Genomic DNA, 14,482 nt, shown 5'->3' with positions numbered 1-14,482 from the left:
ATTTGATGTTGTTACCAAGATTCTGTGAACAAAAATAACCCTCCAGAATACATGTTTGCATAGTTATGGTTGTACAAATGTATTATCTATTAAAATTTGTATAGATATAAAAAAACATTTGGGTTTTGACTTTTTTTGAACTTCTTTAATAAGTCAAAACCCGTCAGGAGACCTGTTTCTACAGGTACGGGGAGTAACATCTGAATACAAGATTAAAGACGTGACGCGCTTTAAGCCCAGAGTCACAACAGTGCCTCCATCATCAAAAAAACTCATGCACTATATAAAATCAAATCGATAAAGATTGAGCATTTTTATAAATTAAACAAAATAGAGAATCACTCCAGCAACCATACCATAAATGGAACATAAACATTAAACAAATAATACAAAACTATTATACCGATTTAAGTCCAATCATTAGATGGCTGTTAAGTGTATCAAGTTAATTAATATCATGTTATCTCAGTCCTACTCCAATACCCAGTTGTCGAGGTTGCTTCTCACATTTATACAATAGTCTTTGACCATGTATGTATAAACATTATCAAATCAAGTAATATGAATTTTCAGGATAAAATAAAACAATTTTTGTTCCAAATAATTATATTTCAGAAAGAAAAACATTTAGTAAAAATATAAACAACATTTCAAATACCTTTTGATTTACTTTAGGACAGTTAACAACCATAGGTCTTAAAAATCATCCCATTCTTCATGTTATCAAGAAAAAACATGTTGTGAGGAACAGAACAAGGTTTAGTTTTTTTTTATATAGAAAATTTAGAAACAATAATATATACGTTCATGTAACATATGAGTACAGTAGTCCAGGATGGCGGTATATATATGTGTTCCCGGACCAGTACCATTCGCCACCAGCATGAATGAAAAATATATGTCCGGTCCAAATTTAAAAATATACAACAATTGGACGACGAGTTCATTCTGCCGGTGGCTTTCCGTAGTCGTTATGACTTACAAAACGAAGAAAACGCTCGAGCAATACAAGACAAAACGCGATTCCTCGAACATTCACTCTGGGTTAATTAAATACCATTCTTTTAACGTCGGTTGACGAACAAAAGTAACTGCAAATTACAGGTACAAACACTATCACATGGTTCAGTATGTCTCAATTATTCGCGCACCAAAAATTGTTTCAGATCAAGCTACGACCCATTCTGAGTATTAATTTATAATTTTCGACTCGCCAGCTTATTGATTGCTCCCAGTTAATTCACATCCTCACAAAAATAATTTTTGTTTCCGTTCCCTGGCATACTTTGATAAAGTACAAGGTAATAACAGAGAATGTATATATGACTACAAAATTTTCAAGAAATAGGGTATTTAATTTATTACCGAATTGATATGTCCCGTATTAGGAGCAATACAAACAAGCCTCAGAGTCTCTTAAATACAAAGTAAACTTGTAAGTACAATGACCCAATGTCAAAGTTAAGAAAATAAGTTTAGTTCCAAAAATAGTATTATTATCTATTAGTTTTCTTTTCTCCTTAATTATATTGACTGATTTCTGCACAGTTTCCCAAGCTTACAGGACTAGAAATCGTTTTCCTTCCCATCAACTTCACCATGCCTTCAAGACATTGTTCCCATTGAGCATGTAGAATGAAAAGCTACAAGACCACTTATATTTAAAATGCATTCCAACCCTCCGCTGATGAGAAGAAACAAGAAAGTTAATATTCAACGGAAAACCACCTGGGGAAGATGGTGGTACCGAAATCCCCGGTGTAATTTCCGACCTAATTTACTGTATAAGGTAAACGTTTTTTAACGTTCTCTTTAAGAAAGTTAATTTCCTCAACAAAAATATATTAATATATCCATTTTTAAACAATATATTGGAAATTGGAGATACATTCACGTATGTAAGTCCAACAATTTGTTTTATGTACAAAGGTCCAAAAAACGATCAAATAGAGCGGGTACCGTCCGGACGCCGTTAACTTTAAACAAAGACCAAATTCTAACTCGTGCCCGACGCACTGACTAAACCTAAAACTTATTTCCTGAGCAGGTATATTAAACGATTCTCCAAACTATCTGCAAACTTTAACTTTCAGATCACGCTCGGTTCACACTCTGAGATTCTGATTCAAACAACGTCCACGTCCCTCCAAAACCAGAACCCTAATACTTTCACTATTATATCACAATCGATTCTAATCTATCTTAGGCCAAAACTGAGTACAGAACGCGACTGTTCGCGATTCTGTTTCGATGTGCTCGAATTACAAGTCGCGAAATCGTTCTTGTCCTGTTACATCGTGTGCGTCTTCGGGAACATCTTCATCACCGAACTGGTGAGGGTCATCGCATCCGTGTGAGTCGTACCTGGAAAATGTTATTTAGGGGAAATGAGGTGCGCCGAGCTAGCGAGGGATGATACTTACTATGCCTCTCGTGGTATTCCTGAAAACATGGCACTATACACAGATTCGTTTGGCATTCCGGGCAATGGTATTTCGTTTTACGACGCAAAATCCTCCCGTGATTGTCTACCGTATTCCAACAGTAGTTGCAACCAAGGGCAGGACCAGGTCGTATAACTGGACAATGGCTGGATCTTGTACCACTCTGAAATAATTAGACAAAGTATTTATAAATCGTGGAAGTGAAGTTTTACCAACAAAAATTTTTTGCAAACATATATTTGAGAGCTTATTTTGGCATTTTTCCAACTGGGTAATTTTGTTTGATAACTTTCCAGTTTGTACACAACTATGATTATTCAATCAAATTTGCTTTAAAAGTTTAAAAAACATTTGAAAACAACAGAATAAATGAATGCCTTCCTATTGTTATTTTATCCTCTACCACTTTTTATAACAAATCATGTTTAATTATCATATCATTTTGACCTCAGTCTTCAATTTTTTCTTCTTTCTGCTGTCTCCATCCTTTCTTCTTCTTACTGTTGTAATTATACTTACAATTTTTTCTCGTCCCTTCTCAACATTTTCCATAGAAACTATCTCTTTCTCTATTAAAAGTTAATATTTATTTTGTAATCATTTTCTGCTATTTTGTTGATCTTAAATGAATATTAAGACAATAAATTCTATGTCTTATTGGCGTGTTTGCCTCCGCACTATACATTATTGTCTTACTGTTTGTTACTGTCTGTCTTTGTTTATATATAGTTGACCAACCTATATGACCACGTTTAAACAATATCAATATCAATTTGTAGAAGGAAACAATATAACGAGTATTTAATTGAGAATTATTTGATTTTCATGAATTGGAATTGAGCAGTGCATGAAAATCTATCCTAAAAAGAAAATGACTATTAATTTTTAGTAAAAGGCGAAAGATTTATTCACTCTGATAAGAGTCCAGAGTCCAAAAAGTAAGATTTAGGATATTTTAGTAAACTGCTGGCCGATATCTTTGTCGTCCATGAAGGAGAAAATTTTTCGCACCCTAAGAATGTTAATAAGAAGTTATTTGTAATAGCACTCTGTTTAATAAAATATATTTTGAAGAAACTTATGACGATTAATATTAAAATGTGAATTCCTTTGAATATAACATTCCATAAGTCCCGGATCAATAAACGACGAGAACACGGTTTGATCAATACGCGAATAAATCTTCAAAATGTCACAAGCTGGCGACGACTGTAGCAAAGAAAAAAACGTCAGGGAACATTTGAAACTATTCCTAGAACCGATAGAACATCTGTCGCTTATATCAGATAGTGAAAGTGATTGCAGCAGCGGTAATACAATCGATACACCGATGTTACACAAAGCCGAGAACAAAACAAACCACCATATTTCCAGGTATAAGCGACGTGTTCGCCGAATGTCACCAGAACAGTTTCCTGAGACCCTTGCCGGGGCGGCGAACGAGGTATTTAACCAAGCTGGAGGCCGACTGGAAAACGGTCGATATGTTCACGGATGATTTTAAGAAAACAATCAAGGAGGTCCGGAACGAGTGTAACGTCGATAATCTCATGTTGAATGAAACCGAAGAAATTATCGAGGCCGTTCTTAATTCGTCGGAGGGAGAACCGTTCCTCAAAGGCTGGAATAAAATACCAATCGAAGATCCTATAAACGTTGAGTCGGAGATTTCAGCCACAGATACAACTTCTAGTAAGTGATAATTGAAACTAGTTCCGCGTTTATAACTAATGAGTGATATACCTAGACTCGGCGGTATGGAATATGATTAAATCTCATCGGGGTCTGTATTTTTACGCCAGCCCACCTCACTACGACATCTATTGCGCCAAGCCCGACCACTTCCTGAAGCGTCCATATGTAGACTGGGAGAAACTGAACGAGTCGAGGAAAAAGTGCGAGTACTGGCTCGATCGGCAATGTTGAACGGCACTGACCTGCGGCGAAGACGAACTCCTCTTCAGTTCATCGGTCCGGACCCTGATGATCTGCATGGGGGCTATTTCAGCGGTGTCCGCTCTGGATATATCCGTTAGAGCACTGGTGACCACAACGACGGGGCTCACGGCTCGCTCCCCTGTGGTATCCACGGTACCGTGCGGTATTAGATGTACATTCAGCGGAGGCGACAACGGCTTAAAACGATCAACGTTAATAACAAATCCTGTTTAATTTTTTACGGCATACCTGTTTCATCTGACTGGGCAGCAGCGGATGTGAGTGCTGCTTCACCAGAACCGCTCCGGGAACCGCTAGCATGTTCCCCGGGGGTGGTGAAAGCGTCGGCAGTGGGTCAGAGTGTTGTCGTTCCACTCGGGCTAAGGACGGTACGCTGAGGTAATGCAGGGAGGGAGTATCCGAGTCGGAAGGTTGGCTGGAATCGCTCTCGCGCTTGATGCGAGGCTGTCGCATCAGAAAACGACCTCGTTTCGTGCCCATGGGCGGCTGGTTTTGTTGCATTATCTGGTCCACTGTTGTCCGATCTAGGGACGTAAAATCTTCCGTTAAAAAATATACATTACTGAAAGTGAGAATGTTGTGTTTGTTATTTACAATATAACAAATATATTTACCTAACATCCCGACATACTAAAGTAATTATCGCTAAAATTCAACAGCAAATGATGTACTTACTTTATTCTTAACAACACCTGAAAAACAAAACAATTTATAACAAATATACAGCGTCGATGTTCCAAATGATTTATTAAAAATAATGAAATGTAATCGGTACATAAATACTTTAAAAAGTTTAAGTAACAAATAAATATACAAAGCCGTTTTTTAAATAAGACCACATATAAAACAATATTATCCAGTTCATACAGTACTACACTCTGAACACTCATAATATGGCACAAAAATCAGTTCTAGATAACATTTATGGAAAAGAAAATCTAATTTTCTTTCAATACATAAAAGATCCCAGAAGATAATTTAATTCTTAAAAGAACTTCAGACGAAAGCATTGATCTCATCTCGATTATTCGTCAAATAATAACATTTTGCCCCGTAAATAAGATTTCCGGAATGATCAAGATGGATTCAAACTTTTAACAATTATAACAAACAAAAAATAATATCAAACAAAATTAAAAACCTCTGAATATATACAATTTTCGAGTTTAAATGACCGAAGTATAAAAAATCTTAACTTTAATCAGTCTCCTCAATTTTGAACGAGTTTAGCTTCTTAGCTCCTAAAGACCATTCATCAAACAGAACACGCAATTCATCTATTTAATAGATAACAAACTCGTTATTACGAATATAAATTTGTTTAAAATCAAATACGCATTATTGTCAGACTGATTTTAATCAATCTTCAACGTTCACTCACTAGCTAATATAGAAATAAATATGATTTTCTTTCATGCATGTCATGTTACGCTTATTCTATGTTGATGTTTCACATCTGTTCGAAATTTAAGTTCTGGAAACTCATGGCGTGGGGAATGTTGATGGCGGCGGGATCGAAATACTTGGGCCGGTGGAGTACCGGCCCTAGGTCGACGTGTTTGCCGTCGAAGAAGGTACCGCTGATGAGAGCGACCGGATGACTTGTCGTCGTACAGATGATGGAATCGGGGGGGACGTCAGACGGCTTCGACGCGAACACCTGTTCTTGTTTGGGGAACGGGGGCTCGGGTTGCGTCACCTGATTGGGAGGGGGCGACTGTTCAGTATTTGCAGGTGGCGGTGGATTTTGATTCTCTTGCTTCCGGTTCTTGATGCTTAGCCGGAAGTTCGGGTAACCCCGTTTCTTATACTCTAGCCACAGGGTGCGATTATTGACGCCGTACATGCGCGCCGCTTTACAGAACCCGATGCCCCCGAAACGTACCGCCTCCAAGGCCCTGATAAAGTTCTCGTCGCCCTGCGGGTTCACGCTACGCTTCCTCTTCTGGATGATCTGGGGCGGCGAGCTCCCGATCTGGCCCTGGAAGCAGGCCGCTTCCCCGGCACTCTGCGACTCTGTCTGTCCCGTCGCGGAGTTCGCGCAGACCTGCTGCGTGGACGGACCGTGGCCGTTTTGTAACGGTATCTCCGTGGAACACGGGTAGTAGTTCTGATCCATTACGTTCCACTGCAAGCCTGCAAGGGGCAACAGAGGGCTGAGAGGATGTTCGGACAAAGATCTTGGAGGCTAAGCTCAACCGCAGGCGGTGCACAAAATGGGATGGGTCGGGGTATGACGGTGTGAAGGTTAAGAGCATGATGCATTGACATTGACACGACTGGAGAAACATCTCCGACGATTTGAAACAACAAGCTAATGAGTGATGATGCGAAATGATGATTTAAACCGGGTCGGGTGATAGGGCACGACGTAAGAGGGATGGAAAGAGTCATTGAGCTTAGCCTTTCTTTGTCAATGTCAAAATACGGGATTGGAAAGAATGGGGTCTGTACGGGTACACACTGCTGTTGAATCTTAGCCCTTCCCAGCTCATATTAATCATAAATTGCGGTAACAGTATAGTTAGTGGCAGTCACAAAGCTAATGATCGCTTTAAACTCTTTACCCAAGAAAATTGTGGTGGAAATAGTCTATAATAAAACATATGCTTTCAATAAATGCAACTAGAAACCGGTTCTTCTGTAAATTGACAATCACTACCATCTAAGTTCTATTTAAGAGGTTTAAGACAGCGAATTTGTTACATTTGTAACTGTTTAACGCTGAATGCTCCAAAAAAAAACAATTCGTCATAACTCTAGAGAGTTTTAGATTAAATACCAAGAAAAAAAGAACTACAAAAGCAAGCAACAAAAAGAAAACGAAAAAAAGATGAGGAAGTCAGCAGTATAAAACGAATGCTCTCAAGGCAAAGAAACTGGAAAATAAAACCAAAATAAGAAGGAACTGAAATGAACTCTCCAGAGAACAAACAAAAACAGTTCATCATAATTTTAGAAAATTTTATAAAGGCTGAAAAAAAAGGACTAGAATAGCACCAAAAAAAAAAATGAGAACGCCAATGAAAGATGAAGGTGTGGAAAGAGTTGTAAAATGGTAAAAAGAAATGAATGTGGAAAATAAAACCAAAACAAGGAAAAGCTAAAATAAATATTAAGACTAATTACAAAAAACTTGCTTGAAATATCTTGTAATTTATGTATTTTGTTGTTAAAGATTATCTGGTATATAATACTTGTAAAAAATCCTATTGTCAATGCATCCCCATTAAAAAAGCACTAACGGTATTATATGCTCCAAATGATTCCTGGCACTTAGAAAATGATCCTAGGTCTACTCAGATTGAAAATCATTATAAAGACCTGTTTTAGTAAAAATAAAATTGTAATTTTTATCAATTTATTTACCTTTATATATTTTTAAGAGAACTAATAACTGTTCAATCATGTGGCGAATAATAGCAACAATGTTAATTTGAGTTTCTGTGTTGACTTTATTCACATAATATAAAAAAATAACAATTTTTTACCTCATTTAATCATTTTAATTTATTTATAATTCAAATATCATTTTGGAATTATTTAACTGGCTTAATAACTATACTGTTACCCCTAGTATTTGGTAGTTTATATTATATAAAAATAAGTTCTACTTTAAACAACACAACTACTGACTAGTATGACTCCTTCTCGTTAGAAAAAACGAAATGATTATAGTTACAGTAGGAAGTTACAAATTCTGAGTCTACCTGATATCGGCTGAGGTTGTGATGATGCAGATGATCCTGGTACATCTGGACCTGGTTGAGACTCCAGGTTATGTTGTAAATTAATTTCCTGTTGCTTATGTTGAGGTACTTGCTGTAACCGGAGGAGTTTTTCATTACAAAAGTATGATACAAAAAAGGTGTCCTACCAGTGTTATTTGATGCAAAGTATCGTTTTCGACGCTCTCATGCGAGTTGCCCCTTTGTAAGTCTGAAGAATCCCTATTTTTTTGTGCCAATGTACTAAAAAATATAATTTTATCTCTCTATTATCCACAAATACTAGTCGGTCATTACCCTGTATCTGAAGCATATCCCCCTGGATCAGACTTTATAACTGATCCAAGTATACTCATGTTTTGTCCAAGCATCAAGTCATTTTGTTGTTGGGTATCAATATTCTGCCTCAAATCATCTGGTCTTTCTCCTGATCCAGACCCAGAAGAAGTCTTCCTCAATCTTTTTCTAAACAAATATGCAAGGGTTACACAGTAACAGATTCAGATTTAACCTCAACTGTACCTTCTAGTACCAGGACTACAGGGTGATGGTGTAGACGACTGCAAAGGCATACCATCAGAGCTCCAATTGGAATCCTGAGCAGTTAACAATTCTGTCTTATCTAAATTAGAGTTATGGGCCTTATTCAAGGTTTGTTCCATAGGAAACTCTGCCAGACCTTTTTTAGGTAAACAAAAAAGTGTTATAGATTTTCATTTTTATTTTAACTGTATTGCTAGTGTTACCTTTAATTTTTAACATTTCTGCAGTTTTCAGAATACATGGAAGCTGTTCCTGTGATACATTTACTTCTCCATAATACATAAAATCTACCATTATTTTAAGATCAATAAATTTTACATCCTTTAATATTACAATTGGATGTTGACAAGGATTTATTGTGAAAAGTGACTAAAAAAATTGTGTGACTTACTGATATAATCATCATAACAAAATTATATACCTGAAAATATGAACTGCAAGCAGATAAAACAACTTTATGAGCTTGAAGGTGTTTACCTTCAGCGGCCAATGTTACGTCAACCAGAGATTCGCTACTTAAAAGATTAGAGAAAACTGAGATAAAGTTGGGTTGGTGATTGTTCCAACGAAGACAATACTGTTGCATACTCATTTTTAACTATCTGAAAAAACATTTAGATATTTTACAACAATATATTTTATTATTTCGCTTTCAACATTCATTAGATATGTTTACAAGTTATTGCTATCGCAAAAATAGCGCACATAAGCAATTTGGAAGCCTTAAAAGTTCAGTGGCCACTAGGAGTGAAATACAAATCATCTCAAAAAAGGTGAAAGATAAACCGTTACGAATTATGTTTATGTAAGTATGATTGTAAAAATGTTTTACGTAGTAAATCAATAAATACCTTAGAATGACCCCTGAAAAGTAACCTTGAATATTTCAACCACCTTAATGGACGTTTTAAATCCCTTGTTGGGAATTTTTCTGCTCACCACTTAAATCTTATGCTTTATACTTATTAGGGACGCGCCGTGACGGCACAAAAATATTGCGTACTAATTATGGAAAACGCAAAATTAACTTGATTTAACACTGCAAAAAACAAAACCAACCATTTTTATTTTTGTGAGTGACGTAATTGTTTACGTCATTTGTTTTTTTGAAGGGGTCGCTGTCATGCGTAGGTATTTAGATGTATTATTGGTTGTATAACTTCTCGACCAATGTCATTTCTATGTTTTGGTTGTTTTGACGTTCGTCATAAAGTAATAAAGTTTTTGTATGGCAATAAAGTAATATAACTTATAAAAAGTAACTAATATATAACTTTCATCATGGTTCACTTTATTTTGTACTTACGTTTTGATGGGTACACAGGCGCAACAAAAGTACGTTGTGACTGATGTTATACTTGTGTTCTAAGTGTTAATTATATATATATATATATAGATATATATAATAATACAATATATTTAATATATAAGTGCTGTTTATATTATCCAGGAAATAGTTGAACTCTAGTGCATTGGATTGGCCTGCGAATATTGACGGATTGATTTAACAATGGATTTTTATAGTCTAGGAGATAATTTATTGGGCCACAGACTTTCACATGATGAGAGATTCGCATATAACGTGTTAACCTGTGTTTTTAAATATCTAGATGTAGAAGATCTTGTGAAATGCACTAAAGTTTGTCACATGTGGTCATGGATTGCACTTGAAGCTAGACAGTGGAGAACAGATACAGTGAATTGCTGTAAGAAACATTTAAAAGAGGCTTGTTTAAAATACGGCCATAGGATACATAACTTTGCTTTGCTGGACTCCAGGTTAATTGAAGAGAGTGTATTAGCCCCATCACTTGCTTTGTTAAGAAATGTTAATACAATCAAATTTTATGGATGCCACGAAACACAACTCCATCATCTTAAACACAGAAATTTGCACTCTCTTGTAGTTGAGATCAGATGGGGTGCTTCTCCTACAAGCTTAGATTTTGTTAGTACATTGGAAAATCTGACGCATTTAGATATTTCTACATCTTTTGATGTTACTGGATTGGAAGCCTTCAAATATTTGAAAAAGTTAAAACATTTAGCTTTTACTGCACCAACTAAAAGACAGAATTGGAAGTATATTGTACACCTGGAAAAGTTAGAAACCTTAAAATTAACCGGAAACAGAGGTATATCATGGGACAGAGAACTTTTTGATGAAAGATTTTGCTTAAGACAATTGAAGAATTTGTATAAACTACATATTTCTGAGTTAGCTTTCCTCCATGAGCATAATGTTTTATGTCGAATTAAAGATTTACCTAATCTTAAGGAGTTAGTACTAGAAAACGTTTCCATATCTAGAGCGGGTATGAGTAATTTTAGTTTAAAACTCGCAAGATGCAAATATCTTGAAAAATTAGAGATATCTATCTCAAGAGTTATTTTCTACAATAATATACTAGATGTGGCTCTAGAAAATAGTGAAGTAGTTAAGGGTGTTTCAGGATTGAGATATACTCTAAAAGAGTTCATATGGAGAATGGATTCCAGTGGTAAAGTTTATTTTAATGTTGTTTATTTTATGTTTAGATAATTTATATATTTTATATTATAGGTATGATGAAGGTTAAAGAATTTTATGGTGTTAGTAATGCGACAGTTTTAAAAGTGAAATGGTCACATTTGGATAATAGTGATCATAACATTAGGTATCCATGGGCAATTGAAGATGACATAGCCCCTGTGACCGTGAACAAGCTCATATATATATTAAAGAAGAGGTTACGATCAGCGAAAGTGAAAATAATTCTGGGAACTCGTGGCACTTTTCTTCCACTTTGTTGTTTCTGCAAACCACTGCCTGTATGTCCAAAGCCACGGGGGACAGAATATAAATGTATATCAAGATGCACCTGTACTGACTATTCGTGATATCTATAGTAGTGATTAGGGATAGCTTATTTAAATGTATACATTTTGTAAATATGTTTATTTTTATGTATATTAAAACATTAATTTTTGTATAAATTTTACTTCTTATAGTCTTCCATATATGTACAATACACTTTTTAACTTTTGTGATATTATTTTACTAGAAAATAAAAGAATCCCCGTATATTTTTTCACTTTAACTTTTTTATTTTATAAATATACAAGCATTATTGTGAATGTTTACTGTTTATTGGTTTTTACCTCTTCAACTGCTGGTGGTGCATTTCTAAATTTAGGGAACTGTTCCCATGGAGCAGATAATTCAAACTTCCTAAACTCTTGAGCCAATTCCAAGGGTTCAATTACAACCCTCTTCTTTTCATCATCATACCTCACCTAAAATTATAAATTTGTTTCACATTTTATTTTTGTTAGGATTAAGAAACCTGTTACCTCAACGTAGCCACTGAGTGGAAAATCTTTCCTGAATGGATGACCTTCAAAGCCATAATCTGTCAAAATCCTCCTCAAGTCTGGATGATTGGCAAAGAAAACTCCATACATATCCCAGATTTCTCGTTCATACCAATTAGCTGCTTTATATATACCATTGCATGAATCAACTGGGGTCAATTCATCTGTGTAAGTTTTTACGCGGATTCTTGAATTGAATCTGACTGATAAAAGATTGTAGATGACCTATTAAGTTATAGTACATGAATATATTTGAAATTGTTCAACACAAGTGTACCTCAAATCTATAAGGTCTGCAAGGTACATCCATTCCTGCTATATCACTCAGATTGGAAAACTGACAACTATGATGATCTTTCAAAAACTGCAAAACTGGAACGACTCCTTCTGAGGCTATTAAAAGTTCTAGTTCATCGCCAGCAGTTATTTGTACTTTTTGTATATATTTTGGTAAGCAGTCAGCAACATATTTGCCAAAATCAACAAGCTGCGTTCGTGCAAGTTCATCTGATTTCCTTACCGTGGCTAAAACGAGAATCAAAATTAGTTTAACGTACTGAGAAATATCGGATTACTGATATTACGTCTAGTTTCTTTGACGGAAACAGCTTCGGTACTTTGTAACCGTGCTAGATTAGCTATGACTAAAAAAATAACATTAATCTTAGTTTGATAGAATTATATTCAACTCTACCTCCACTTTTCACGGTGGAAGTTCTCACGGTTTTAATTAGTTGCCTCAAAAACGACGACATCCCTTTCATAAAACTGTTACCTAATCAAAATATAATAGGTAAAATTGACAGAAATGGGAATGTGAGGTTACGTTGATGTTTGACAATGTCAAAATTTTATTTCTATATTAGAACTACTAAAGAATATGTCTACAATATTCCTTCTATTATATTTATATTTGTAATTTACTTCGAGTTTTTAGTTAATTTTTAACATTTTATTTATATCCTTAAAATATGTAATAATGATTAAGGACTATTGTAAGAAAGGTTCATATTATGCCACCCTCGACCTTCTGCTTTGAAACCTAGATTTTTCAAGAATTATCTGTCAGTAAGAGAACCAGGGGTTGACCAATTTAGGTGTTAAATAATATAACTGATATTATCGTAATACTTTTTCCCATTGTAATTTTTGTCTTGAGTGTATTATGAATCTAGAGTTATAGTAATTGAGGACAATATTGTCGAAATAAAAGAAAAGCAGATAGTTAATTTGGGACAAATTTGATTCAAAACAAATGTTCCGTAGAGGGACGCGAATGATGAAGACATTATCTGGGCCGCTTCCCTGTTTTCGGAAGTTCTTCCTGAAATCGATGCGGTGCCCGGGATGAAAGACAAATTACGTAACTTGCGTCACTATTCCTGGAATGTTTTGGCGTTGTATTTTCTGAGAAACCTGCGTCATTCCGAGCACTATGCGTATGTATCCCCGTCAGCTACGTTAAACTACCCCCAATAAATAAATCCGGGAGTGGATAAATGTTGAAGGAACATTTCAGTATTAAAAAGAGCCATATAATAAAAAAACAATTAAAAGAATTTTCTTTTAAGTATTCATCGCGATAGTTAGGAAGAAACGTTTCTTTCTTTTATTTTTACTGGCCGATAAGAAATAAAAACGATTAAAATTGCATCGATTGTTTTGATGAGGTAAATCCAATAAATATATATTTTTTTAAATTCCGTTTTATGTTACAAACATTTTATTTCATTTATGTTTTGTGATTGTTTTACTTTTTAATTATAATTATTGTTCGTTCCTTAAAAAATAAACGTAATGATATTTTTGACTGTGATTTTTTTTTTGTTAAATTATTACATTGTGGAAGAAATTCTGTTATATTCAATTCGTTCATCTAGTATGATAAAATTGCTGAATGTTCTTCAAGAAGAAATATGTGATAGTGAAATGGTGTAATAAAAATATTTCTTTTTTAAACCATTTTAATACGGGATAAAGGGTATACTGAGCTTACATCGAGTCTTACGATTACAAGTAAGAAATTATTATTGTTTCTAATATAATACAAACTATACAATGTCTTTTTCAACTACTATGAATGGGAATAAATTTTGATGAACTTTTTTTTTTTATTTAGGATAGTGATAGTGATATCCCATGTTAGTTTCAACAAACTTAGTGAAATGTATCGAAATGATAACTACTAAAGCCTCAAGTTATTAGTGTTCATTCTTTCACTTTAGACAGAAATTACAACTTTTTCAACATCTTTTTAGCAACATGGCGTTACCGTGTGAAAAGAACATTGTTGGTTTATATTTTTGTGCAATAAAAATTTTAAAACAATAAATAAAATTCAATAAAAACTAAACTCTATTCAGGATATCGGAAAGATAAATTAGTAAGATTTTTAAATTATGATTATAAAATTCTAATATTTATTTCCTAAATTAGGGTTTTTATAGTATTGGC

At 34.8% G+C, this 14,482-nt stretch overlaps 4 protein-coding genes across 6 annotated transcripts; 2 read left to right on the top strand and 2 right to left on the bottom strand.

The window, feature by feature from the left end:
• Positions 1 to 588: 588 nt before the first annotated feature.
• Positions 589 to 9,801, bottom strand: BtbVII (BTB-protein-VII). Of its 2 annotated transcripts, XM_076415747.1 has the most exons (11): positions 9,526 to 9,761; positions 9,096 to 9,276; positions 8,878 to 9,043; positions 8,654 to 8,810; positions 8,429 to 8,596; positions 8,281 to 8,374; positions 8,114 to 8,225; positions 4,632 to 4,927; positions 4,382 to 4,579; positions 2,424 to 2,607; positions 589 to 2,364 (listed from the first exon to the last, which is right to left on the bottom strand). In XM_076415747.1, the coding sequence occupies exons 2-11, from the start codon at positions 9,264 to 9,266 to the stop codon at positions 2,291 to 2,293; spliced, it is 1,620 nt and encodes a 539-aa protein (XP_076271862.1). In that variant the 5' UTR covers positions 9,267 to 9,276; positions 9,526 to 9,761; the 3' UTR covers positions 589 to 2,290. The 2 variants fall into 2 exon arrangements, with proteins under 2 accessions (XP_076271862.1, XP_076271864.1); XM_076415749.1 differs by lacking the exons at positions 589 to 2,364; positions 2,424 to 2,607; positions 4,382 to 4,579; positions 4,632 to 4,927 and adding an exon at positions 5,134 to 6,539 and having other exon boundaries at positions 9,526 to 9,801.
• Positions 3,619 to 4,388, top strand: LOC143203553 (uncharacterized). Its single transcript, XM_076415753.1, has 3 exons — positions 3,619 to 3,754; positions 3,819 to 4,136; positions 4,192 to 4,388. Exons 1-3 carry the CDS (start codon positions 3,634 to 3,636, stop codon positions 4,368 to 4,370), a joined length of 618 nt encoding a protein of 205 aa, XP_076271868.1. The 5' UTR covers positions 3,619 to 3,633; the 3' UTR covers positions 4,371 to 4,388.
• LOC143203551 (uncharacterized) lies at positions 9,222 to 11,791 on the top strand. Of its 2 annotated transcripts, none has more exons than XM_076415751.1 (3): positions 9,222 to 9,479; positions 10,125 to 11,175; positions 11,238 to 11,791. In XM_076415751.1, the coding sequence occupies exons 2-3, from the start codon at positions 10,185 to 10,187 to the stop codon at positions 11,552 to 11,554; spliced, it is 1,308 nt and encodes a 435-aa protein (XP_076271866.1). In that variant the 5' UTR covers positions 9,222 to 9,479; positions 10,125 to 10,184; the 3' UTR covers positions 11,555 to 11,791. The 2 variants fall into 2 exon arrangements, with proteins under 2 accessions (XP_076271866.1, XP_076271865.1); XM_076415750.1 differs by lacking the exon at positions 9,222 to 9,479 and adding an exon at positions 9,874 to 10,009.
• Positions 11,739 to 12,878, bottom strand: ND-30 (NADH:ubiquinone oxidoreductase core subunit S3). Its single transcript, XM_076415752.1, has 5 exons — positions 12,723 to 12,878; positions 12,613 to 12,672; positions 12,306 to 12,553; positions 12,008 to 12,253; positions 11,739 to 11,950 (listed from the first exon to the last, which is right to left on the bottom strand). The coding sequence occupies exons 1-5, from the start codon at positions 12,790 to 12,792 to the stop codon at positions 11,795 to 11,797; spliced, it is 780 nt and encodes a 259-aa protein (XP_076271867.1). The 5' UTR covers positions 12,793 to 12,878; the 3' UTR covers positions 11,739 to 11,794.
• Between the last annotated feature and the right edge of the window lie 1,604 nt (positions 12,879 to 14,482).

The sequence above is a fragment of the Rhynchophorus ferrugineus genome, unplaced genomic scaffold (genome assembly GCF_030347505.1).
Source record: "Rhynchophorus ferrugineus isolate W39M unplaced genomic scaffold, kcgeb_rfMv2 rfM10, whole genome shotgun sequence".
Classification (NCBI taxonomy): Eukaryota; Metazoa; Arthropoda; class Insecta; order Coleoptera; family Curculionidae; genus Rhynchophorus; species Rhynchophorus ferrugineus.
The sequence above is the reverse complement of the archived record's forward strand: the minus strand, read 5'-3'. Positions and strand labels throughout refer to the sequence as shown.

What these genes read in the sequence shown, in the direction of transcription:
- LOC143203553 (XM_076415753.1), top strand. Translation starts at nt 3,634, where the DNA reads ATGTCACAAGCTGGCGACGACTGTAGCAAAGAAAAAAACGTCAGGGAA. An exon ending in TGAAAGTGATTGCAGCAGCG is followed by an intron (nt 3,755 to 3,818) that starts GTAATACAATCG and finishes CCATATTTCCAG; the next exon opens with GTATAAGCGACGTGTTCGCC. An exon ending in AGCCACAGATACAACTTCTA is followed by an intron (nt 4,137 to 4,191) that starts GTAAGTGATAAT and finishes TGATATACCTAG; the next exon opens with ACTCGGCGGTATGGAATATG.
- BtbVII (XM_076415747.1), bottom strand. Translation starts at nt 9,266, where the DNA reads ATGAGTATGCAACAGTATTGTCTTCGTTGGAACAATCACCAACCCAAC. An exon ending in TGTAGTCCTGGTACTAGAAG is followed by an intron (nt 8,597 to 8,653) that starts GTACAGTTGAGG and finishes ATATTTGTTTAG; the next exon opens with AAAAAGATTGAGGAAGACTT. An exon ending in GGAATACCACGAGAGGCATA is followed by an intron (nt 2,365 to 2,423) that starts GTAAGTATCATC and finishes AACATTTTCCAG; the next exon opens with GTACGACTCACACGGATGCG.
- LOC143203551 (XM_076415751.1), top strand. Translation starts at nt 10,185, where the DNA reads ATGGATTTTTATAGTCTAGGAGATAATTTATTGGGCCACAGACTTTCA. An exon ending in ATGGAGAATGGATTCCAGTG is followed by an intron (nt 11,176 to 11,237) that starts GTAAAGTTTATT and finishes TTTATATTATAG; the next exon opens with GTATGATGAAGGTTAAAGAA.
- ND-30 (XM_076415752.1), bottom strand. Translation starts at nt 12,792, where the DNA reads ATGAAAGGGATGTCGTCGTTTTTGAGGCAACTAATTAAAACCGTGAGA. An exon ending in TTCCACCGTGAAAAGTGGAG is followed by an intron (nt 12,673 to 12,722) that starts GTAGAGTTGAAT and finishes TTATTTTTTTAG; the next exon opens with TCATAGCTAATCTAGCACGG. An exon ending in GCAGACCTTATAGATTTGAG is followed by an intron (nt 12,254 to 12,305) that starts GTACACTTGTGT and finishes ATAACTTAATAG; the next exon opens with GTCATCTACAATCTTTTATC.